We start from the raw sequence: 27,298 nt of genomic DNA, 5'->3' as shown, positions 1-27,298 counted from the left end.
CATAAAGCTCTAGAATACGCCACTGTATATATAATTATATATATAATATATATATATACATAATATATATAAGAGAAGGGAAGGGAAAGAGACAGACAGACAAAGAGATAGAGAGAGACACACAGAGAGATATATACAGAGGGGGAGACAGACAGAGAATGGGAGAGAAACAGAGAGACAGTTACTATCCCGGGCAGCGCTGGGTGCTATGTTGTGAGGCGAAATTTTAACACCGCGCGTTCCAATTTACCAATCAATTTTGCCCCTATCTACATAATGGGGAAAAAGTGAAACGAAAAGTGTTGGGGGCAAATTGACAGCTGCCAGATGTGAACAAGGAGGACTTAAAGAATGAGAGCGATGGCGCCAAAGAGCATATTCCGTACAGTTACTAAGGTGGGGCCCCGACATGGGATACTCACCACACTCGGGGATATGAACACACACACAATGCGCCACACACTACCACGTACTAGAACACATATACCACCCTCAGCACACATCTCACCACACATACACCAACCTCACCACATAATCGCTCTAAAACACACACAAGTCTGGGATTATCCTTCAAAAATAAAAATCTGATTAATAAGCAGCCAAACTACAAGAACAACAAATGTACCATATAGGAAATATGGCAGCTGTCAGTCACATGACCTGTATTATGTGTATGTGTGAGCTAATATATACTGTCAGGGGGGAGGGCTTTCTGTTGCCTGGAGATTTATCAGGCTACCAATAGCAACCAATCACAGCTTAGCTTCTATTTTGCTACAGTTAATTAATCTGAGCTCTGATTGGTTAATATAGGCAACAATTTAATAATTACATTTCTATCTATTTGTTTTGTGGTTTTTGTGTGCAGAATACATTTTTGTTAATACATTCTATTTTGTTAACAGCAGTTATTAACCCGGGCGAAGCTGGGTAGTACAGCTAGTACTGTATAAGGCTGAATGTGTGTATGTATTCGTGTATGTGTGTGTGTATGTATGTCCGGGATTGGCATCTGCATTGTCGCAGCTACGGCCACAAAATTTTGCACACTCACACATCTGGACCCCGAGAGCGTCATAGGCTATGTTGTGAGGCAAAATTTTAACCCCGCGCGTTCCAATTTACCAATCAATTTTGCCCCTATCTACATAAAGGGGAAAAAGTGAAACGAAAAGTGTATCCGCACCGTCGCATTTACAATCACAACATTTTGCACAGACACCTCATGTGACCCAGGGAACGTCGTAGACTATGTTTTGACAGGAAAATTTAACCCCGCGCTTTACAGTTACTCTCCAAAAAACATGCCTTCATTAAAGTAAATGGAGCCTGGAACTACAGGTTATTAGTAGGACCTGTGATTGGTAGCTATATGACCAAAAGACATTAATAGTATAAGAAGCTTATATGTGAGGTAATAAGATGTTAGTTGGGAGACGGATAGAGAGAGACAGACAGACAGAGACAGACAGGGAAAGAGGCAGAGAGATAGACAGACAGGGAAAGAGACAGACAGAAACAAACAGTGAAAGAGACAGACAGAGACAGACCTGGAAAGAGACAGACCTGGAAAGAGACAGACCTGGAAAGAGACAGACCTGGAAAGAGACAGATGGGGAAAGAGACAGATGGGGAAAGAGACAGATAGGGAAATTGAGACAGACATGCAGACAGGGACAGAGACAGGCAGACAGGGAAGGAGGAGACAGCCAGAGAGACAGACAAAGATAGATGGGGAAAGACAGAGACCTTGATAGAGACAGACGGGGAAAGAGACAGAGAAATAGAGACAAAGACAGGCAGACACAGAAAGAGACAGACAGGAAAAGACACAGACAAAGAGACAGGGAGACAGACCTGGAAAGAGACAGATGGGGAAAGAAACAAAGAGACAGAGACAGGCAGACGAGGAAAGAGGCAGACGAGGAAAGAGGCAGACGAGGAAAGAGGCAGACGAGGAAAGAGGCAGACCTGGAAAGAGGCAGACCTGGAAAGAGGCAGACCTGGAAAGAGACAGACCTGGAAAGAGACAGACCTGGAAAGAGACAGACGGAGCACATTACTTGGCCAATTTAGTTAAATCTGTGTGGAATGTCTGTGGTGTTGAAATATATGTTGTGAAATGCTTCTATTAGCTTAGTTTTTGCCTTTTAATAATTACATTTATATCTATTTGTTTTGTGGTTTTTGTGTACAGAATACATTTTTGTTAATATATTCTATTTTGTTAACAGCAGTTATTAACCCGGGCGAAGCCGGGTAGTACAGCTAGTATGTATGTATGTGTATATATATATATATATATATATATATATATATATATATATATATACAGTACAGAGCAAAAGTTTGGACACACCTTCCCATCTCTAGAACAACTGCTAAGAGGAGACTTTGTGCAGCAGGCCTTCATGGTAAAATAGCTGCAAGGAAACCACTGCTAAGGACAGGCAACAAGCAGAAGAGACTTGTTTGGGCTAAAGAACACAAGGAATGGACATTAGACCAGTGGAAATCTGTGCTTTGGTCTGATGAGTCCAAATTTGAGATCTTTGGATCCAACCACCGTGTCTTTGTAGAAAAGGTGAATGGATAGACTCTACATGCCTGGTTCCCACCGTGAAGCATGGAGGAGGAGGTGTGGAGGTGTGAGGGTGCTTTGCTGGTGACACTGTTGGGGATTTATTCAAAATTGAAGGCATACAGAATCAGCCTGCCTACCACAGCATCTTGCAGCGGCGTGCTATTCCATCCGGTTTGCGTTTAGTTGGACCATCATTTATTTTTCAACAGGAAAATGACCCTAAACAAACCTCCAGGCTGTGTAAGGGCTATTTGACTAAGAAGGAGAGTGATGGGGTGCTACGCCAGATGACCTGGGCTCCACAGTCACCAGACCTGAACCCAATCGAGATGGTTTGGGGTGAGCTGGACCGCAGAGTGAAGGCAAAAGGGCCAACAAGTGCTAAGCATCTCTGGGAACTCCTTCAAGACTGTTGGAAAACCATTTCCGGTGACTACCTCTTGGAGCTCATCAAGAGAATGCCAAGAGTGTGCAAAGTAGTAATGAAAGCAAAAGGTGGCTACTTTGAAAAACTAGAATGTAAGACATATTTTCAGTTGTTTCACACTTTTTTAAGTATTTCATTCCACATGTTTTAATTCATAGTTTTGATGCCTTCAATGTGAATCTACAATTTTCAGAGTCATGAAAATAAAAAAACTCATTAAATGAGAAGGTGTGTCTAAACTTTTGGTCTGTACTGTATATATACACTTAATAAAGGTTTAATACTGCTAAGTAAATATATTTCTGCAGATGCTATTGAAGTGAATTTCTCATCTGATATCAGTAATAACCCATGCAATCCACACAGGCAAGGAAACCAAATCCTAGATGTCCATAAAATAAGTTCTGTGTAATAATAAGAAATGACACAGGAAAAAAGTATTACACACGTGAAGAAAGAGGTGCAAAAAGCCATGTGAAGTCATGGAATCAGTTGAAATCTATTAGTAATTAAAAAGCAATCCTGCCACTTAGTGAAAAATAATATCTGCTGGTTCATCTGATGGTCTATAAAAAGTCATCTCAAAGAATATTGTCTGGTCAGATGAGACCAATATTGAACTCTTTGGACTCCATAATACACACCATATTTTGAAGCCAAAGACACTGTATATCACCCCAAAAACCTCATAATAAGAATGAAGTTTGGAGGTGAGAACATCATTTTGTGGAGCTGATTTTCAGCACTGGCAAACTTAATAATAATAATTTATTCATTTATATAGCGCTATTAATTCCACAGCGCTTTACATACATCAGCAATACTGTCCTCATTGGGGCTCACAATCTAGAGTCCCTATCTGTATGTCTTTGGAGTGTGGGAGGAAACCGGAGAACCTGTAGGAAACTCACGCAAACACAGGGAGACTCATTTAATTGAAGGAAGGATGAATGGAAAAATCTACCAAGACATTATTGATGAAAATCTGCTGACATCTACCAGGAGGATGAAGATGAAACAAGGGTGGACATTTAAGCAAAACAATGATCCCAAACATACAGCCAAGGAAATTCTCAACTGGCTTCAGAGAAAGAAAATAACACTGCTAGAATGGCCCAGCCAATCACCTGACCTGAATCCAATAGAAAATATATGGAAGGAACTAAGGCGGGCTTTGCACGTTGCGACATCGCAAGCTGATGCTGCGATGTCGCACCCGATAGTCCCCGCCCCCGTCGCATGTACGATATCCTGTGATAGCTGGCGTAGCAAAAATTATCGCTACGCCAGCTTCACATGCACTCACCTGCCCTGCGACCGTCGCTCTGGCCGGCGTCATAGCGACGTCACACGGCAGGCGGCCAATAGCGGCGGAGGGGCGGAGATGAGCAGGATGTAAACATCCCGCCCACCTCCTTCCTTCCGTATAGCCGCCGGCGGCAGGTAAGGAGATGTTCCTTGCTCCTGCGGCTTTACACACAGCAATGTGTGCTGCCGCAGGAACGAGGAACAGCATCGTACCTGTCGCGGCAGCGTAATTATGAAAAAGTCGGAGCCTGCAACGATGATACGATAATGACGCTTTTGCGCTCGTTAATCGTATCATCTAGGATTTACACACAACGATGTCGAAAGTGACGCCGGATGTGCGTCACTTTCGATTTGACCCCACAGACATCGCACGTGCGATGTTGCAACGTGCAAAGCCGCCCTAAGGCTCAGAGTTCATAGAAGGAACCCATGGAACCTTCAGCATTTGAAGAGTGTTTGTGTGGAATAATGGATAAAAATTACACTTGAGCAATGCAAGGGACTAGTTTCTCCATACAGGAAGCTGTCATCACCATAATATGCTTTTGCACAAATTATTAAATACATTTCAATAAGCCTGTTCATTACTTTTCCCTGTGTCATTTCTCAATATTAGATATCAGTAAATTGATGGAGATCTATAGCTTTAATTCGTTGCCTGTGTGAATTGGATGCGTTGTTACCAACATCTGGTGAGAAATTCATGTCAGTTGCACCTTTAGAAATATATTTACATAAGACATTGGTGGCGCATTCAATATTATTTCACCCACTGTGTATAAATATATTTGAGTGAATGAGTTTGTCCATTAAAAGGGTAAAGGCTACTTTACACACTGCGATATCGGGCGCGATATCGCTAGTGTGGGTTCCTGCCCCCATCTGTTGCGCGACACGGGCATATCGCTGCCCGTGCCGCACAACATCGCCCACAGCCGTCACACATACTTACCTGTCCGGCGACGTCGCTGTGACCGGCGAACCGCCTCCTTTCTAAGGGGGCGGTCCGTGCAGCGTCACAGCGACGTCACTGAAACGTCACTGAACCGCCGCCCAATAGCAGCGGAGGGGCGGAGATGAGCGGGACGTAACATCCCGCCCACCTCCTTCCTTCCGCATAGCGGCCGGGAGGCAGGTAAGGGGAGCTTCCTCGTTCCTGCGGCGTCACACGCAGCGATGTGTGCTGCCGCAGGAACGAGGAACAACCTCGTTACTGCTGCAGTAACGAGATTTGAGAATGGACCCCCGTGTCGCCGATTAGCGATTTTGCACGTTTTTGCAACGATGCAAAATCGCTTATCGATGTCACACGCAACGGCATCGCTAATGCGGCCGGATGTGCGTCACGAATTCCGTGACCCCAACGACTCCGCATTAGCGATGTCGTAGCGTGTAAAGCCCGCTTAATTCCCATTCCACATAAATTGCACTGATGTAGACTGGCTGGAGTAGAGACAGCAGCATGGTGGCTCAGTGGTTAGCACTGTCTGTCTTGTAGACCTGGGGTCCTGGGTTCAAATCCCCCCAAGGACAACACCTGCAAGGAGTTTATATGTTCTCCCTGTGTTTGTGTGGGTTTCCTCTGGGTTCTTTGGTTTCCTCCCCTACTACAAAGACATACTGATAGGGAGTTTAGATTGTGAGCTCCAATGGGGATAGTGTTGTTGATGTATGTAAAGCGTTGTGTAATTAATGGCGCTATATAAGTGAATAAATAATATTATATATGTCTCCAAGACCTATACCAATACTGTTTAATAAACATAACATATTTATGCACTGTAAAAGTAAAACATTTTTAATGTTCTTTTTTTTATTGTAGATAGCAGGCATAACCGCTTTAGTTTCAGGTAAGAGTGTAATTAATAGAAAAGGTTCAGCTTAAGAGCCTGGGCATGGCTGTAGTCATTAATTGCTAAAGTGAAAGAGATGTCTGAACCTTTTTGTAAATCTAAAGTGGGCTTCACACGGGACGATTTATCGTGCGATTGCACGAGCGATCGTACCCGCCCCCGTCGTTTGTGCGTCACGGGCAAATCACTGCCCGTGTCGCACAAAGTCGTTAAACCGCTGTCACACTTACTTACCTGATGAGCGACCTCACTGTGGGCAGCGAACATGCTCTTCCTGAAGGTGAGGGATGTTCGGCGTCACAGCGACGTCACACAGCCGCCGGCCAATAGAAGCGGAGGGGCGGAGATGAGCGAGACATAAACATCCCGCCCACCTCCTTCCTTCCGCATAGCCGGCGGGTGCCGCGGGACGCAGGTAAGCTGTGTTCATCGTTCCCGTGGTGTCACATGGAGCGACGTGTGCTGCCACGGGAACGATGAACAACCTGCGCTATTAGGAATAAACGATTTTTTAAAGATAAGCAACGAGTACACGATGGACGATTTTTTACCGATTTGCGATCGCACGTAGGTGTCACACAAGATGACGTCATGAACGATGCCGGATGTGCGTCACGAAAACCATGACCCCGACGATGCATTGCACGATAGATCGTCTCGTGTGACGCCCGCATTAGGCTTCATTCAGACATGTTTGGTCATGTACTCAAAAAAAAGTTATATTGGTGACTTGGATCAGAGTTTCATGTGTTTGGTTATTGTGCCAGTTTTTGCCATCAATGTTTCATCAGTGATTTTAACGTATGGAAAAATAAAGTACAAAGATGCTACTACCTATTACAATGTTACTCACGGACAGCACATTAATTGTACACCGATGTCATCTGTGTGCTGTCTGTGATTTTCATAAACTCGTATTGGTAACTTTCATCCATGACACTGATAAAAAACAGGCAAGTCTCATTTTTGTAAGGGTGCATAGTCCAAAAAAAAAGACCGACATGTGAAAAGCCCCCATAGATTAAAATGGGTACATTAAAATCATGGATAGAACAAGTATGTAAAAAAGGATATTTAAATGAGGCCTAAGAAAATGTGCTGGTATGTGATTTGCCTTAAGCCAAAATTTCCCAACCAGCATTTCCCAGAACTTTAGTTTCCCCTGGAACTTGGTCAGGTATTCCCCAGATTACAGCAGCAATGGGATAGGAATGTCAGTTGGTATTCTGTAAGAATTAAAACATTCTTTGAGGAGTTTCCTATGGTGATAAGACGTTGGCGTTTGCACTTCTAATGTCTTTGATGTAATAAATATATTGTAATCCTCTCTGAGATAACTACTAAAAGATGCCACAAAAATGGTCTTCTAGAGCAGCGGTTCCCAACTCCAGTCCTCAAGGCACACCAACAGTGCATGTTTTCAGGATTTCCTTAGAATTGCACAGGTGATAATTTAATCACCTGCAAAGGTGCTGAATCCAACACCCATGCAATGCTAAAGAAATCCTGAAAACATGCACTGTTGGTGTGCCTTGAGGACTGGAGTTGGGAACCTCTGTTCTAGAGGGATCAAAGAAGATGACCATAGTATATGATGGAACCAAAAATCTGCAGGGGCATATCGAGAAGGTGTGCGAGGGTAGCAACTGTACACAGGCCCCATTCCTCTGCCCTTTATAAAGAAACTGGATATAATAAATACCATTTAATACATTGAGGCTAAGAGTTTTTGCATTGCGGCTTAATGTTTTTCCTCTGCAAATCTGTTAGTTTTTTTGTCTAAATAGAGAACTGTTTTTATAAACGACAAGGAAAGTTTGGAGAGTTTATATTGTACTAGTTCTTACCAATAAAGAAAAACATTTCTTAAGGCCCCGTTACACGCAACGACATCGCTAACGAGATGTCGTTGGGGTCACGAAATTCGTGACGCACATCCGGCCTCGTTAGCGACGTCGTTGCGTGTGACACGTATGAGCGACCGCTAACTATGTAAAATACTCACCAAATCATTGATTGTTGACACGTCATCCATTACCCAAATATCGTTGCTCGTGCAGGACGCAGGTTGTTCGTCATTCCTGAGGCAGCACATATCGCTACGTGTGACACCCCAAGAACGACGAACAACACCGTACCTGCGTCCTCCAGCAACGAGGTGGGCGTGACTTTCTGAGGCTGCTCTCTAACCCCTCCACTTCTAATGGACGCCTGCCGTGTGACGTCGCTTTGACGCCGCACGAACCGCCCCCTTAGAAAAGAGGCAGTTCACCGGCCACAGCAACGTCGCTAGGAAGGTAAGTACGTTTATCGGGTATTGGCGATATTGTGCGCCACGGGCAGCGATTTGCCCATGATGGCCCAACGACGGGGGCGGGTGCTTTCTGATGTCGCTGCGTGTAAAGCCCCCTTTAGACCCCTGTATTGTGCCATTTCACGCTTATTCCTCCTGGAAATGTATGAAATGTTACAACTGGGCACTATCATTCCTCTCGATAAAGGGGGTGTATTGCATACTGACAAGTCAGTCATTCCAATGTAAGACACTTCAAAGATACACTTTATTGACAAAAGGAATAGTAATTCTCAATTTTTTATTTATTCATAGATTTCAAGGAGATAGAATAGAATAAATATATAACACAATTCTAAAAAAAAATATTTCAGTATTATTAGTAATGAGGAATATGAGTATTTAAGGGGGTTAGGCACTTTATCTTTATTTTATCAAATATTTTCAGGTCATCATTACGTGGCACTTTCTCATATATATTATAGGTTTTTGTCAATAGAGATTTCCTCACCGACTGCACAAGTCTACTGTCCACAAAAAGGCTGCCGGTGGAGAAACCGAACTAGACCCGTTCATCAGCATTCTCCAACTGACAAACAGATCTGTCATTGATGCTCCTCCGTCAGCAGCCAGCTTGTGGAAAACTGTATAGTCTAGGAGGAAGAAGGACAGCCTGTATTAGTACGTGCCACAAAATCGTGTCCTCAATACATTTATTAACTTAAACATAGAATGGCCAGCCGCTTTAATAAACCAACATTTCAGGGGAGCTTTAAACAGTGAAGTTGTCATTGGCCTATTTGTTAAAAGATGTTCTCTTTCCAAAACTCTTTTACCTTTAGGCTCAGTTATGCGCAAAAAAAAAAAAAATCACTGAACTTTACTTAAGCCTATCCGGATCTAGTGATGTGTTTCTGCCACAGTCTTTGTTGATCGTCAGTAGCAGATATGTCATGTTGACAGCTCTTCTGGCAATCGGTGAGCTCAAGAATTATCTAACATGAAAAAAATATAGATTTTTTAAGTTTTGATGCCCAAGACACACAGCAAACTTTCCCTTTTCTCTACCAGCTACTGTTATACTCATTTACCTACTAAATGATACAGTTTATATAAGGTTAGTAATAGCACTCTAGTGCTATCCTCGGGGGTCTAGGCTATCCAGTTAATACTTAGGTTCCGATTCAGAAAGACTGGCATTTTGTCCTCCAGTCTTCAGAAAACTTGTCCGTTAATAATTAGATGCTTTTTTCTGAAATATTACTCAAAAATGTAAGTAAAGTGTTTTTGTTTTCTGCAGTTGGTACTGGAAAGAAAACCGTTACCCTAAAAAGTCTTATTCTTCGCGGTAAGTCCTGCACTACAGGGTATATAATTTTTTTTATATTTAATATCATTTTATGAAAATATTCCTAATTCATACCACTCAAAATTTTAAAAAAGATATGGGAAGTTGCATTGTATGAACAGAAACATCTGACCTCTATGGTAAGAAGTCAGTTAATATAACTATCAAATGACGCGCCCCAGGGTTTTGGGGTACTCTGTCCCAAGCTGTTATATTACGGGGAAAGTTCACTGGGTGGCCGTTGCCTGGTTCCATGACCCTGGGGGTCACTTACAAGGGGGCTTTGTACAAGGGAAGCATAAAAATGGTTTTCGTGATGCCACATGTGGTATGCGGCTATATGAGAAAGCCGCCGCTGCAAAGTTTCACACTGCTGGGGCTGGTGGTATTGGGCAGCTTAGATGTAATGGCTCTCCGCAAGTAGAGCTAGGCCCCAGGGGAGGATGATAGTGGTTGTAGTTGCCGAAGCGCGGGACGGTGTCGCCAGTAAATAATGGAAACGAGGCAAGAGTTCCGTTTCATGTGTTTTACTCACTGGTTAGGAGATTGCCCGAGAGTGTACTGGTTATCCGGTGCCAGATCCAGGTGGTTACCGGTGTAAGTGTAAATGTCCTGTTTGTCCTCGTTGTCCAGCGATCAGCAGAAGGAACCAGGGCTGAGTTACTGCTCACAAGCCCCAGGCTTCACAATGGAAAGATAAGCTGTGTCTCCTCCCACCAGCACTGGTGCTCTCCTGCACCCAGTCTGGTCTCATGGGACGTCCCTCCAGAAAAAACTCTCTATGTGTCATGGATACCTCCTCTTATACCCCATGCGGCTCCCGCCCCCCAGTGGTTGTCCTGGTGACCGGAAAGTCCCATACTACCGGATGGCTAACTCTCCCTGTCCACCCCAGTCCACCCCCCTGTGGGGGAGGCACCTAGCTGCATGTGAAACGTGTCTGGTGTGAGCACCGTCAAACCACCTGTCACTTACCCCAGATAGATACTGCTCCTTGACTCAGTTGCAGTACCCTGTGGCCACCAGAGCCTCAGGGGCACCACACAAACATAATGGGGATTGTCTTGTCAAGACACCCCTATATATACAGCCATGGACGAAAATGTTGGCTACCTTGAAATTGTTCAAGAAAATCAAATATTTCTCCCAGAAAATTATTGCAATCAGACATTTTGTTATGCACATGTTTATTTCTTTTGTGTGTATTGGAATAACGGAAAAAAAACCTGAGAAAATAGGCAAATTGGACATAATTTCATACAAAACTCCAAAAATGGACAGGCCAAAATTGTTGACACCCTCAACTTAATATTTGGTTGCACACCTTTTGGAATAAATAACTGAAATCAATCACTTTCTATAACCATTATCAAGCTCTTACACATCTTAACTGGAATTTTGGACCACTCTTCCTTTGTAAACTGCTCCAGATCTCTCGTATTTGAAGGCAGCTTCTCCCAACAGGAATTTTAAGATCTCTCCACAGGTGTTCAATGGGATTTAAATCCGGAATTATTGCTGCTACTTCAGAACTCTCAAGCGCTTTGTTTCCATCCATTTTTGAGTGCTTCTTGAAGTATGTTTGGAGCCATTGTCATGCTGGAAGCCACATGACCTAGGACCCAAGCCCAGCTTTCTGACAGTGTGCACAAAATCCTTTGGTAATCAGATTTCATGATAACTTGTACACAATCAATTCACTCGGTGCCAGAGGCAGCAAAACAACCCCAAAACATCTTTGAACCTCCACTATATTTGACTGTTGGTAGTGTGTTCTTTTCTTTGTAGGCCCCATTACATTTTTGGTAAACAGTAGAATGACGTGCTTTACTAAAAAGCTCTATCTTGGCCTCATCTGTTATCAAGGTGCTTTCCAAGAAGCATTTTGACTTAAGCGGGCTTTACACGCTGCGACATCGCTAATGCGGAGTCGTTAGGGTCACGGAATTTGTGACGCACATCCGGCCGCATTAGCGATGCCGTTGCGTGTGACACCGATAAGCGATTTTGCATCGTTGCAAAAACGTGCAAAATCGCTAATCGGCGACATGGGGGTCCATTCTTAAAAATCGTTACTGCAGCAGTAACGAAGTTGTTCCTCCTTCCTGCGGCAGCACACATCGCTGCGTGTGACGCCGCAGGAACGAGGAAGCTCCCCTTACCTGCCTCCCGGCCGCTATGAGGAAGGAAGGAGGTGGGCGGGATGTTACGTCCCGCTCAGCTCCGCCCCTCCGCTGCTATTGGGCGGCGGTTCAGTGACGCTTCAGTGACGTCGCTGTGACGCCGCATGGACCGCCCCCTTAGAAAGGAGGAGGTTCGCCCGTCACAGCGACGTCGCCGGAAAGGTAAGTATGTGTGACGGCTGTTGTGCGACACGGGCAGCGATTTGCCCATGTCGCGCAACAGATGGGGGAGGGTACCCACACTAGCGATATCGGGACCGATATCGCAGTGTGTAAAGTAGCCTTTACTCTCATACATTTTGACAAACTGCAGTCTAGCATTTTTATGTCTCTGTGTCAGCAGTGGAATTCTCCTGGGTCTCCTGCCATAGTGTTTCATTTCATCCAAATGTGGACGGATAATTTGCTTTGACACTGATGCACCCTGAGCCTGCACGACAGGACAGCTTGAATTTCTTTGGAACTTGATTGGGGCTGCTCATTCACCATCCGGATTATCCTGCACTGCAACCGTTCATCAATTTTTCTCTGCCGACCATGTCTAGTAATATTAGCTACAGTACCATGGGTTGTAAACTTCTTGATTATGTTGAGCACCAAAGGAACATCAAGATCTCTAGAGATGGACTCGTAACTTTGTGTATGTTAGTATTTTTGAACAAATTTGTTTCTCAAGTCCTCAGACAGTTCTCTTCTCCTCCTTCTGTTCGCCATGCTTAGTGTGGTACAGACAGACACACAATGCAAAGATTGAGTCAACTTCTTCCCTTTTTATCTAGTTTCAGGTATGATTTTCTTATTGCCCACACTTTTTACTTGCAACAGGTGAGTTTTAATGAGCATCACATGCTTGAAATAAAGTTGTTTACTCACAATTTTGGAAATGTGCGAACAATTTTCTCTGAATCATTTTTGAGGTTTTATGAGAAATTATGTCAAATTTGCCCCTTTTTTTCCTCATTTTTTTTGTGTTGTACCAATACACTCAATGGAAAAAAAACATGTGTATGACAAAACATGTAGTTGCAATAATTTTCTGGGAGAAATCCTTTATTTTCTGGAACATTTTCAAAGGCGTCAACACTTTTGGCCATAACTGTATTCCTTATTTTTTATTTAACAGCGGTGACATACTATTAGCAGCCATCAAATTGTGTGGGGGCACTGTTGGCCATCATACTATGTGAGAAGGTTGTGGGGCCATCATACTGTGGGTGGATGTGGAGGCCATCATACTGTGTGGAGAGCTTTGGGGCACTTCATACTGCATGTGGCCATGATACTGTGCATAAGGGGCTGTGGGATCATTTTACTTTGGTGAGGGCTTTTGGTCTATAATACTATGTTGGGGGACTGTGGACCCATTTTACTGTGTGGGGAGCTGTTGGGGCATCATACTGTGTCAGGGCATCATACCCTATGTGGGATGCACTGGGGACCATTATACTGTGTTGGGACTGCTGAGGCATCATACTGTGTTAAGGTGCTGTGGGAGACTTATACTATGTTGGAAGACTGTTGATTACTGTGTGTGGGGGTTGGGTGTGCATCATGCAATATTGGGTGCACTGTAGGACCACTGTAGTGTGTTGGAGGCACTGTGGGGCCATCACTCTGTGTTGGTGGCACATCATCATGTGTTAAGGGCACTGTGAGGATATCATACTTTTTTGAGTTAACTGTGGAGATAACATACTGTGTTTGGGGAATTGTGGGGACATCTTACTGTGCGTAATTGGAGAGCCTGTGTGCTCAAACTGTGTGAGAAATTCACTGCAGAGATATAAAACTGTATGTTGGGGCATTTTTGTGGAATGATATTGTATGGGGGTCATGAAAGAGATGAGAAGAACACTAAGGGGCTTCAGTAGAGGCACAATTAATCTGTTTCTGCTGCCATACAAATCCTTGTCTTTGTCTTTATAGGTTGGGAGGCATGCAATTCTATGACTGTGACTATGGGCAGTGACCCCACCTTCTTTTCTCATCATGTTTTTGCAATGGTTAGGGGTACCTACTTAGAATTTTTGCTATGGGGTCATATGATTTCTATGTATGCCCCAGTTTAACAGGTCAAATACTTGGGCTTTCCCCCTTGAGGACAAAGCTTCTAAATAAAGGGGATGTCTTGCCTGTACTTTTATTACTCTATAGGCTGAGACTGATAATATAAACTGAGCTTGTACTTACTCTCCCCAGGCACAGCAATGCTTCTCCGCCAATACTCTAGTCTTTGTTGATCTGCTGTAATGGTGATATCACTTCTTCCGCATTGTAGTTAGACACTGGATTCAAGGGCTTATGTCATCTTCATATCCAAAGCCACTTAGCTCAGTGATTGTCAACAGCGGTTGTGCGCATTACAGAATTGACATCACTGCTGCTTACCGATCAGTTGCCCAGTTGCAATCCAACACTGTTCTTCACTAGTTGGCCATCAATGTGTCTTTTTTCTTAGCAAGTAATATATTGGATCCCAAGCACTCAAAATAGGACAAAGAGAATAAATGCAAAAAAGTGTTATTTTATTGGACTATTTGCAAAAAAGAAAACGCCACCACAATATAGCAAATGCCGACGTTTCGGCCTATGTTAGGCCTTTTTCAAGGTTTTTGCATATAATGGGAGGGTGCATGGGACGAATTAGACGTCAAGGGATTGCCTGGATAACACAAGGAGGCATCCTGCCTCCATCACAGACCTCTGGGACCCTGTCCCCACTCCTTGTGTTATCCAGGCATCCTCTCTCTTCCTCCACCTGTCTTCTGGGCCTCCCTGGCCTCCGTGACGTACCCTTGCAAAGCAAAGCAAACGCCACATGGTACAATCCCTTGACGTCTAATTCGTCCCATCCACCGTCCCATTATACGCAAAAACCTTGAAAAAGGCCTAACATAGGCCGAAATGTCGGCTTTTGCTATATTGTGGTGGCGTTTTCTTTTTTGCAAATAGTCCAATAAAATAACACTTTTTTGCATTTATTCTCTTTGTCCTATTTTGAGTGCTTGGGATCCAATATATTACTTAGCGCTTTCTTTCCCTTAAGCACCTTCCTCATTAGGCGGTTGAGCCCAGCTCTACCCATATTTTTTTCTTAGCAAAGGCAATACTGCCATGCACAGCCTGTGATGTTTGTATAAGACATGTCCAACTGGGTTTTTTTTTTTTCACTAATACTGACAATGAGAGCAATATTTCAATAATTTACAATTGTAGATATTTTCATCTTCTTTACCAACTCCTCAAAGGAGTACAGAAATGATAGTCATGTCCCAAAATGTTTCATTAAATGGGTTATGTCTAATTGGACAACCCCTTCTCAATCACTAGGCTTCCCCTTATAAAATATAAGTAGCTATGCTCACCCCCAAGATGAGGGCGCTGTTCTCTCGGTTAGGTCATGTGGGCCCTGCAGACAATCGGCTGCTCACTCTCCCCTTTTTTGGATGTAACTGAAATCTGGAGGAAATCTAGCTGCAGCTGCCCTCTCACTTCCTTTGGATGTCTGATTTGTCCGAAGAAAGGGAGAGTAAAGCTGCCACTAATCGTCTGCAGGCTCATGTAACAGAACAATGTTATGCAAGCCTCGGGAGGGCTACTGCTGAAACAGATGGAATGGCGCCTCCACCAGAGGTGAGTATGAGTGATATTATTTTTCTAAAGGGGCACATATTGATTGAGAAGGGGTTGTCTGTATTTAGATCACAAACAGAGTTAAACTGAAGTGGGCCCTAATGCAAACTCTGTAACAGGGTCCCCCATCATCATGTGCAATTTCTAATGCCAGTATTGGTGGAATAGTTACATGGTATAATGATTTATTCTTATTTCTTATATTCTAGCCCTTTAAATCCTGAGGAAAAAAATAAAGAAACCAATCAAGTTATGGATATGACTGAAGATCAATGCAAAATAGGTTTGTGGATATCTTTATGGAAATTATACACATGATACACTGTAATATTTTTAATAAAAAACATACAATCACTTTTTATTTCAAAATGTGAAAATAATATGACAGGCACAAAGTGAGATTTATAAGATGATGGTTTTTTTAGGTTGGTTTTGTTAATAAAAGATATTTGCAGTAGAGTAAAATTATCAAAATGTTGTTTTTTACATCTTTACATACAGTGGGGAAAATAAGTATTTGATACACTGACGATTTTTTTTTAAACCATAACTTTTTATTAGTAATTAATGTCAGATGTTGCATCACACATCATATTGTCATCACGTTATCAACAAAAATCACAATAATATGGGTATTAAACAAGGGAGAGGGGGAGGGGGAGAAGGGGATGGGGGAATGGTGATATCACACACTGACGATTTTGCAAGTTTCCTCCCCCTACAAACAATGGAGAGGGCTGTAATTTTTATCGTAGGTACATTTCAACTATTGCAGACAGAATAAAAAAAATCCCGAAAATCACATTGTATGATTTTTAAATGATTAATATGCATTTTATTGCATGAAATAAATATTTAATACAATAGAAAAACAGAATTTAATATGTGGTGCAGAAATCTTTGTTTGCAATTACAGAGGTCCTGTAGTATTTTACCACGTTTGCATATACTGCAGAAGGAGGTTGTTTGGCCCACTCCTCCATACAGATCTTCTCCAGATCTTTCAGGTTTTGAGGCTGTTACTGAACCACATTGAGTTTCAGCTCTCGCCACAGATTTTGTATTGGGTTCAGGTCTGGAGACTGGCTAGGCCACTCCAGGAACTTGAAATAATTCTTATGGAGCCACTCCTTAGTTTCCCTGGCTGTGTTTTGGGTCATTCCACAGGCTTCTATGAATGCAGAAATGTTTGTAATGGCTCCTTCTGGGTCATATATAGGATCCTCAAAGTTCCTTCAAAACTGAATATGCCTGTAAACAAATGGATTTGTAATTTCTCTTGAAAAACAATGAAAAATTGTTGCTAAACTTTAACTCTTCTAATATCGTAACTAAATAAAAGCATATTGAAAAATCATCGTGATGTAAAGTAGACATATGGGAAATGTTATTATTAAACGGAACCTGTCATCACTTTTTGAGCCTATGAACAAATTCTACCACCTTTAACTGTTTCTTTGCTGTATTCCACAAACATTCAGCTCCTGACTCGCCCTGTATACCCCCAAAAATACCATTTGCTGTGCCCCTGCGCTGTATGTAAATTAGGGTGAGCCGGTCAGATATGCATCCTCGCTGCAGCGTCTGTCCCTCCTCTGCTGCTAATCACATTCTCCTTCCTTGATTGACGCCTCCTGCATCATCCATACACTGAACCAATGCTGAGAAGGCCCGCGAAGATGCATTCTGTTCTGCACTACTGTGGGCAGGGCATAGAACATCACTACAGAAGCACCAAGTAATTTAATCAGAATGACATTGCAATGATGTCGCTCACCGTTTATGCAGTGATGTCCTATCCACTGCCAGAAGTAGGGCAGAGCTCAATGTGCCTTCCCAAGTCTGCAAGTTTACTTCACAGGCGCGCGGTGTCGGTTCACCACATGGATGATGCAGTATGTGTCATCCACATCAATTAAAGCAGGAGGATGCAATTAGCAGCAGAGAAGAGGGACAGAGGCCGCAGCAAGGACGTCCATTAGTCTGGACCACCCTAATTTACATACAGCGAGGGAGCATATCAAATGTTTTTTTTGGTGGGTATAAAGGGGGAGTCAGGAGCTGAGAGACATGTTTGTGGAATGCAGCACAGGAGCAGATAAAGGTGGTGGCATTTGTTCATAGGATCAAAAACTGGTGACAGGTCCCCTTTAACTATTTTGTGTAGTGTGACTATCTAATTTAAGGATATAAGCAATAAAAGTTTAAAAATTGCACATTTTTCTAAATTTTCATCAATCTTGAGATAATGTAAAAAAAAATCTCAAATTTACAGGTAACATAAACTACAATGTTTCACGAAAAAAGTCAGAGAATCATTTGAATATGTACAACACCTGGCAAAAATCATGGACTCGCCTGGCTCTGAGGATGTTCATTCAGTTGTTTACTTTTGTTTAAAAAAAAAGCAGATCACAGACATAGCACCAAACAAAAGTCATTTCAAATGCCAACTTTCTGGCTTTAAGAAACATTAAAAAAAAATCATGAAAACATAATGTGCTAGCCAGTAACGGTTTCTTTTCAAGACCAAACAGGGGGGAAAATTATGGAATCACTCAATTATGAGGAAAAAAATTATGGAGTCATGAAAAACAAACAAACAAAAGAAACACTCCAATACATCCCTAGTATTTTGTTGCACCACCTCTGGCTTTTATAACAGCTTGCAGTCTCTGAGGCATGGACTTAATGAGTGACAAACAGTACTCTTCATCAATCTGGCTCCAACTTTCTCTGATTGCTGTTGCCAGATCAGCTTTGCAGGTTGGAGCCTTGTCATAGACTATTTTCTTCAACTTCCACCAAAGATTTTCAATTGGATTGAGATCCGGACTATTTGCAGGCCATGACATTTACCTTATGTGTCTTCTTTCAAGGAATTTTTTTAAATAGTTTTTGCTCTATGGCAGGATGCATTATCATCTTGATAAATTTTGTCATCATCCCCAAACATCCTTTCAATTGATGGGATAAGAAAAGTGTCCAAAATTTCAATGTAAACTTGGGCATTTATCGAAGATGTAATGACAGCCATCTCCCCAGTGCCTTTTTCTGACATGCAGCTCCATATCATCAATGAATGTGGAAATTTACATGTTCTCTTCAGGCAGTCATCTTTTTATTGTTTAGCTTTTCTGTATGTAAGTCCCATTTCCTTTAGTCGGTTTCTTATAGTTTGGTCACATACATTGACTCCAGTTTCCTCCCATTCGTTCCTCATTTGTTTTGTTGTGCATTTCCTGTTTTTGAGACATATTGCTTTAAGTTTCCTGCCTTGATGCTTTGATGTCTTCCTTGGTCTGCCAGTATGTTTGCCTTTAACAACCTTCCCATGTTGCTTGTATTTGGTCCAGATTTTAGACACAGCTGTGAACAACCAACATCTTTTGCAACATTGCGTGATGATTTACCCTGTTTTAAGAGTTTGATAATCCTCTCCTTTGTTTCAATTTACGTGTCTCGTGTTGGAGCCATGATCATGTCAGTCCACTTGGTGCAACAGCTCTTCAAGGTGTGATCACTCCTTTTTAGATGCAGACTAATAAGCAGATGTTATTTGATGCTGGTGTTAGTTTTGGGAATGAAAATTTACAGGGTGATTCCATAATTTTTTCCTCTTGAAAAGTAACCGTTACTGGCTAGCACATTATGTTTTCATGATTTTTTTTAGTGTTTCTTAAAGCCAGAAAGTTGACATTTGAAATGACTTTAGTTTTGTGCTATGTCTGTGTGACGCCCTGGCAAAACCAGGTAGTCACAAATAGGCCCCCGCATAACACTTTCCGTCACTAGGAAACACACAGCCAACCAGAAACCCTAGTCACCCCCCTTAGGAAAAGATAGACACACCAGTGGGCGTGACCAGGTGGTTGGGACACGCCCACCCAGGGGTCTAGACAGCCCGGGGCGGGAAAACAGGCAGTCTAAGAAAGAGTTTGGAGTTTGGTGAGGAGTGTGGGCTGGAGCTAAGCGTAGCTCCAGCAGGAAAGTTCAAGTTGAACGGTACCAGGGTAGGAGCCCTGGTGCCACTGGCTAGGAGGCAGACGGTGGTCTCCGTCAGCAGGAGACGGGAAGTCGGCTCGGAAGAACCGAGGTGGACCGGGACAGGGTTGTAGCCTGCAGGTACCGACACGGGAACCGACCCGGAAACCATAGCACAAAGAGGGGTACTCGGACCCTGAAGCCAGAACTGGAAACAAGCGGACTGGTTAATTCACCGATTGAGGCCAGAACCAGAGGTTCTGTCCCACCCAAAGTCCGTCATAGAAGACAACAGCCCACCGATAGGGATAAGAGGTCACCGCCAAGGCCCATAGATCCCATGGGCCAGCGTCTGCGGACACGGCTCCTTAGGCCACATCCAGCCGGAAGCGGACTCCTGAGTTTCACACTAGGAAGTCCACCTTACACACAAAACAGTGCAGAGAAAAGGATAGAGACCACCAGCCGGGTGGGGGACCCGAATGCAACCGGCCGCGGCAACGGCCACCAGCACCTTGGTTTACCAGAGACTTGTGTGGTTTATTAACTGTGAGTACACAAACACTCCCTGCGGTCGCTATACCCTGCACAGAGACACCGGGTCCCGGGGCCACCATCCCTACCCACGGAGGGGTTAAGAACTAGCTGCCACAACATCTCCCCCGGGTGCCCTACAACATCAGCGATGGTGTCCCACTTCACCACACACTGTGGGTGGCGTCACGAACCTACTACGGCCTAGCTCGTACATCTACGCCCCCCTTTTTATTCGGCGTGTTCGCGAGACCCCCGGGTCCGGAGACCCTTGAGCCACCACCCCAGAAGGCCCAGACCCGAGCAGCGCCGGCACATCTGTGATCTGCTTTTTTTAAACAAAAGTAAACAACATCCTCAGAGCCAGGTGATTCCATAATTTTTGCCAGGCGTTGTAGAAGCTTTCCAAAGTTAGTACCACATAAAGTAACACAGGTAAGAATTGCTTGGTTATTAAGCTTAAAATTGTTTGTCAGTAGAGGGTTAATTCAATGTATTCCTGTAAATGCATTATTATTGTTTTTTTTTTATTTATTTGTCACAGTTTCAAGACAGCCATCATCTCTATCAATTACAACTGAAAAGGTATGGATAATCTTGTTTCAGTTTTCCAGAGTGGTTTAACCCTTCCCAATGTGACAATTTTTTTGTTTCTGTGCTTTCTTTTTATCTTTTTCCAAGGGCCATAACTTTTTTATATCTACAAGGTCGTATAACAACTCGTTTTTTTGCAGAATGAATTATACATTTCATTTTACCATTCTGAATGATAGGCAAAAAATTATGATGGTCCAAAAAAAAAAAAACATTTATTTTTCACAGTTTTCATTGTATGGTGGCCTGGTAACCCCTGAGCGTACGGCCACTACTGCCTGTCAGCCTGGCTCCAACAAAACAAAGAGGACTTATTGTGTGATCCAGTGGAAAGACAACAAAAAGTAACAAAAAGGAATGAGTGATTCTCCTGAGATGAGGTCAGGGGCAGGAAGCCCAGCAGAGTAATTGAGCATGCAAGTCTACAAGGTTACAGGACAGATCAGAGCAGAGAAGGTGAGACAAGGCAAGTGCCCTGTTCCGTAGTTCCAAGGTATTGCAGAGCAGAGAGCCTCAGTAATGGTCATAATAACCAAGTAGCTCCTCTAAGGAGAAAAAGATACACAGAACAGCGGATTGAAGCACAGAAGTCTCACTTACCGACTGTAGTATCGATGTTGGGGACAAGGTAAGTTCCTGAAGTACTGTGCTGGGTAGAGGTGAAGACAGAGGAATGAGTAAAACAGAATCGAGTAATTCTGGGAAGGACAGGGAGAATGTATATGAAGGTGTTACAGATCTTCCATCCACTAAGAGAAACATGCAAGAAGACGTGCCCGCTATCTATTGTACATAACACCCACTAAGTTATTGATCAGTAAAAGACTGTTTGTTTTTAAGTGGTGGTCTCCCTCATTGAACTTTACAACATCTGGAGTTGGCTAGCCGGAGTCAAGAGGCATCGTGAGGTCTGCCAAAGCTTATCACCTCCTTCACCCAAGTCCACAAACTCAGCCAGGATCCCCTCTATCATGTAGTGTGCAGGGACATCAGAAAAGACTACCTCACCCACAACTACTACCTCGTGCCACCTTTCATACTTACAAGAGAAGTTTTCATGATGTTACGGATGTGAAGCACTCATCGTAGGTCAGTTTATGCTGAGTAAAGAAGAAGCACTGTGGTCATGATATTTATAAAATTTTGCTGGAATTGTAAGGCTGAGACCGCACTTTGCATTCTATCCTGCAGCGTGTATGTCACTCCGTGTGCGTTTCAGAACGCAGCCGAAAAAGCTGCGTTCTGAGACGCATTCGGCAGAACGCAAAGTGCGGACATTCCTGGTGAGAATTCATGCATTCTGGATGCTTTCTCTGACAGACAGAATGGGAAAAGCATCCAGAACGCACATTTTTCACAGAACGCACCCACTCGGCTCTGCAGCATCCCCAAAGACTTGCAGCAGAGCCGAGTGGGACCGCACTGTCACTGTCATGGCTGGCTGCGGACAGTGCCGCACGATCAGAATGAACTCGGATGAACTTCACCCCACTTCATTGTGATCGCGCGGCTCTGTGCGTGTGCCGTGGCTTGATTTGCGATCACACGTGAAGGACTCACCTGTGATCGCAAATCCCCTGAGTGACTGCAGTGAGCCGCGCGATCAGCTGTGCTTTCACTCAGGTTACTCGCGGCCACAGCTGCAGTCCTCCACCGGAGAGCAGTGGCCGCGAGAACCTCAGTGACAGCACAGCTGATCGCGCGACTCACTTCAGTTGCTGCATGGAGCTCACAGGAGCGGCGGTGTTCTACTGCCGCTCCTGTCAACTTCCGATGTAGCAGAGCTGGAAGCATCAGGGGACCTTGCATGGATTACGTCGGACCTGGAGGTGTTTTTGAGGGGTTAATAAAGTGGTGAAAGATGGTGTTTTTTGTCTTTCATTACAAATAAATGATTTTTTGGATGTGTGTGTGTGTTTATTTACTTAAACTTACAGGTTCATCATGGAAAGTATCTCAGGGAGACGCCTGCCATGATTAACCTAGGACTTAGTGGCAGCTATGGGCTGCTGCCATTAACTCCTTATTACCCAATTTGCCACCGCACCAGGGCAATTTGGGATGAGCCGGTAAAGTCCCGGGACTGTCGCATCTAATGCATGCGGCAATTCTGGGAGGCTGCTTGCTGATATTGTTAGGCTGGGGAGCTCCCCATAATGTGGAGCTTCCCATCCTGAGAATACCAGCCTTCAGCCGTGTGGCTTTACCCTGGCTGGTATCCAAATGGGGGGGGTCCGCATGTCATTTTTTTTAATTTATTTATTTATTTTTTTAACTGCTCGATATAGACACGCCCACCAGCGGCTGTGATTGGTTGCAGTGAGACAGCTGTCACTCAGCGTGGGGGCGTGTCTGACTGCAACCAATCATAGGCGCCGTTGGGCGGGGAAAGGAGGGAATACGTGATGGATTAATGAGCGGCCGGCATTTTCAAAAGAGAAGAAGCCGCCACAGTGAGAACGCCGTGAAGCGCCGCGCCAGTGATCGTGGATCGGTGAGTATGGGAGAGGGGGTGGGAGGGAGAGACAGACATGGACAGAGAGAGAGATAGAGACATAGAGAGAGAGAGACAGACCGACCGACAGAGAGAGAAAGATGAAAGAACTGCCTTTGTTATGTTAAAAAAAACATGTGGATCGCAATAATAATGCAATGCAAGCGCACTGCTTCACATTTTGGCAGCGATTTTCTACAACTAATTGATTTCAATGGGTGTAGAACGCAGCCAAAATGGCAAAAACAATGCTGCTTCTTTGAACGCATGGTTTTTGCCACAAAATATGCAAATTAAACGCAGCATTTAGAAACGCAAAGTGCGGTCTGAAAATCACCATTTTCCATTGACTTTGCTGGAAAATCAAAACACATGCCTTTTGGCATGAAAAACGTGCTTCTCAAAACGGACCTAAAAAGCACCTAAAACGCAGGTGGAAACGCAAAGTGCGGTCTCAGACTAAGACGCTGCGCTTTTGACACAGTGAAAAAATGCAACATCAAAAATGCACCTAAAACTCATCATGGGTTCACAGCCTATATATACTGCGAGCGCTACAATGGAATGGTTTAGATCAACGCCTATTCATGGGTGGGAATTGCTCAGTCTCAGAGTGGAAATAAATCCCATTGAGAATCTGTGACAAGACTTGAAAATTATTGTTCACAGACGTCGCCATCCAATCTCACTGAGCTAGAGCCACATACCCGAAAAGACTTGCAGCAGTAATTGCAGCACAAGGTGGTCCTAAAACGTATTCACTAAGGGGGCTGAATACAAATAGATATCACAATTTTCAGATTTATAATTTTAAAATAATTAGAAAACCTTGTACCCATTTCCTTTGCACTTCACAAATACTTGCTACTTAGTTTTGGTATATCATATAAAAACCCAATAAATTACATTTATGTTTGTAGGTATAATGTAAAAAAATATGGTTAAGTACACATGGTGTGAATACTTTTTCAAAACACTGCACCTCAATAGGGCTTCTCTTCTTTTATTTCAAATAGGAATACACAGGATGCTAATTCCATTTATCTATTTTGGTTGTCTGTTCTAAACAAGCAAGATAAAAAAAACATGGAAACCGAGCGAAGATAAACAAATGATTGGGGGGGGTGTTAGTTGTATGTGATTTATTGATTGTCAGTTGTATGTGATCTATTGATTGGCAGTTGTATGTGATCTATTGATCGTCAATGGTATGTGATCTATTGATCATCAGTTGTATGTGATCTATTGATCATCAGTTGCATGTGATCTATTGATCATCAGTGGTATGTGATCTATTGATCGTCATATTGTTGATAACTGTGTCCATGGCTGTTATTCTTGAGTGCTGTAAAAAACAATGTAATTTTTTTTATCACAGGAGGCTGATCCTGTGGACAACGTTATGAACTTCTCCACTTTTTATTCTAAAAATGTTTGTGAAGGAGAGTCGGCATTGAATTCCTCAATCCTTTAGGAAGGAAATGAATATGATTTATCTGTATATATTTTATTATATTATGTAGATTGATTAACTAACCCATATTTTGTTGTGTAAAGTTTCCTTACTCACTGTATTGTAAAAAAGAGTCTTCTGTACTGCCTGCTTTTTTCTCTTTCTGGTGCAGTGCTGAGTGACTGTGCATATTTACCTCATGTTCTGCGAAGTAAAGGCTTGTTATCCCATGTAATCTGCTCTGTGAAGTTTCTTCTGCAACTGGGAAGCTAGAAGCTGTGTAACAAATAGCACATAAACTACATTTCATAACTTAAACACACAGATTTCATGTCCATTACATTTGCGGTACATCCGCACAGTCCAAATCCATTTCTCCAGCATCATAATACACTTCAAGTATCCTAGTGGAGCTGTCTCACCTCCACGCAGGAATACACTCATGGTACTACAGTCCGTATCCTTAACGGTCCTTCTGCACTGGTCAGCAAATGCACACCTCTGCATGTGGTTCTTCCTGCAAGCATAGCAGCCCTCACACACAGACCACACTCAGACAAAGTAGACCCTCTCCTGCTTCAGGGGATCCCTTCAGAGAGGCTTCAATCCCTCTATTCACTGTGTAGCAGCCTCTGCACACACTCTCTCAGAGGCTGCTTCTCACAGCCCAGCACTCAAAATGTGCGTCGGTGACCCCCTGACCCGAGGTTGTCATTTTTGATTTAGGGTTTTCTTGTGCCCTCTTGGTGTTCCTCTCTTAAACTGCAGCTATTATCCTGAATATATACTATCTTTACATTTTATATGTCTCTTTTTGTTAAAGACTATACTTATTCCCAATCTGATCCTTTAGGCTGCTTTCACACATCCGGCTTGAGCTGTGCGGCACAATTTGGCTGTGCAAGCTATGCAACGGATGCGGTGAAAACACCGCATCCTTTGCATAAGTTTTTCCCATGCGGCCCGTCCGGTTTTTGCCGCTTGCGGCATGCTACTGATCATGCGCAGTGGCAAAAACTGCATGCGGCGGCCGGATGCGGTTTTTGCCGCATCGCACCGCATCCGGCCGCCATAGGCATGCATTGAAAAATGCGCCGCATCGGTCGGATGCGGCGCGATGCGGGTTTTTTGCCGCACGAAAAAACGTGCCAGGCAACGTTCCATCCGGCCGCCGCATCGGCTAAATCTGCCGCATGCAGCAAAAACCGGAACAGAACGCAAGGCCATGCGGCACAATGCGGCACTAATTAAAGTCTATGCAGGAAAAACGCAACCGGCAGCAAAAAAAAACGGTTGCGATTTTCCTGCAAAGTGCCGGATTGTGCCGCATTGCGGAAACCGGAGGTGTGAAAGCAGCCTTACTGAGTTGTGTTTTTCCTGTGGTCTTTTCTGTGAGACATGTCGCCATCTTGTGGACATCAAAAGGACACCAAGGCCTTTTTTACGTTTATGTTTGACATAGGAGATTGTTTTTTTCATATGGCTATCGTTTTGTGAGAAACTTCTTTCCAGTCTTTCTGGTAATCTCCTCTGGTGTCACATTCCATGTCTTGCAGCCAGTTAATATGTTATTCGTCTATATTGTTTCTAGCTTGTGTTCATGTAGATATATTTTTTCTTTATGAACAAATAGGTCTTGCAAACATACTGCCATCTAGTGGACACCACTCTTACCATATCCCTAAGTATATTTATTGTCTGGATACAGTAACTATACAGTATATGCAATTTTTTTTATACTTATGTTTGGTTTTTGCTTTCTGACAACCTTGGGTATAGTGTTAGTGACTTCCTCTTTTACTTCATATTTTAACATGTTCAAATAAACAATCTTTTATTATTTCAAATTGCTTGTTTTGACTCCTATACTCGCACTCTTTATAGGTTTAAGGCCGCTTTATACACATCGCCCCGACCCGTCACACGGACTTACCTTCCCTATGACGTCGCTGTGACTGGCGAACCGCCTCCTTTCTAGGGGGGTGGTTCGTTCAGCGTCACAGCGACGTCACAGCAGCGTCACTGAACTGCCGCCCAATAGAAGCGGAGGGTGGAGATGAGTGGGACGAACATCCAGCCCACCTCCTTCCTTCCGCATTGTGGCCGGGAGGCAGGTAAGGAGAGCTTCCTCGTTCCTGCGGTGTCACACGCAGCGATGTGTACTGCCGCAGGAACAAGGAACAACTTCGTTATTGCTGCAGTAACGATATTTGAGAATGTCACCGATGAGCGATTTTGCACGTTTTTGCGACGATGCAAAATCGCTCATAGGTGTCACACGCAACGGCATCGCTAAAGCGACCGGATGTGCGTCACAAATTCCGTGACCCCAACGAGATCACTTGAGCGATGTCGTAGCGTGTAAAGCCCGCTTCACTCTCCATACTGGCTGCAAGCTCCACACACTGCATACCATATGCCAAACAATTTAATTAAGGCACATCTCAGACACACTCGTAAGGGAGTATGTAGATAACCAAACCTACCCAGTTCTCCAGCTATCTTTAAACCTGATCCTGTGAATACTCTAACAAAAACATGTGCCACTACAAGTACCAGATGGACCTGCAGGTTTAAACCACTTCTGTGGTACATACTGGCTATTTA

At 43.5% G+C, this 27,298-nt stretch overlaps 1 protein-coding gene across 1 annotated transcript in view; it reads left to right on the top strand.

Annotated features, from left to right (window-relative positions):
* The window catches only part of LOC142244574 (platelet endothelial cell adhesion molecule-like), a 108,880-nt gene extending 83,626 nt beyond the window's left edge, over nt 1-25,254 (top strand). Inside the window, exons 13-17 of the mRNA XM_075316862.1 lie at nt 6,145-6,172; nt 9,769-9,816; nt 15,842-15,915; nt 20,695-20,735; nt 24,617-25,254. Of these exons, the coding sequence (XP_075172977.1) occupies nt 6,145-6,172; nt 9,769-9,816; nt 15,842-15,915; nt 20,695-20,735; nt 24,617-24,712 (287 nt within the window). The 3' untranslated portion in view covers nt 24,713-25,254. The remainder of the gene's footprint in view (nt 1-6,144; nt 6,173-9,768; nt 9,817-15,841; nt 15,916-20,694; nt 20,736-24,616) is intronic.
* Nucleotides 25,255-27,298: the final 2,044 nt, after the last annotated feature.

Source organism: Anomaloglossus baeobatrachus, chromosome 1, assembly GCF_048569485.1.
Source record: "Anomaloglossus baeobatrachus isolate aAnoBae1 chromosome 1, aAnoBae1.hap1, whole genome shotgun sequence".
Taxonomy (NCBI): Eukaryota; Metazoa; Chordata; class Amphibia; order Anura; family Aromobatidae; genus Anomaloglossus; species Anomaloglossus baeobatrachus.
This window is presented reverse-complemented; position numbering and strand designations above follow the sequence as displayed.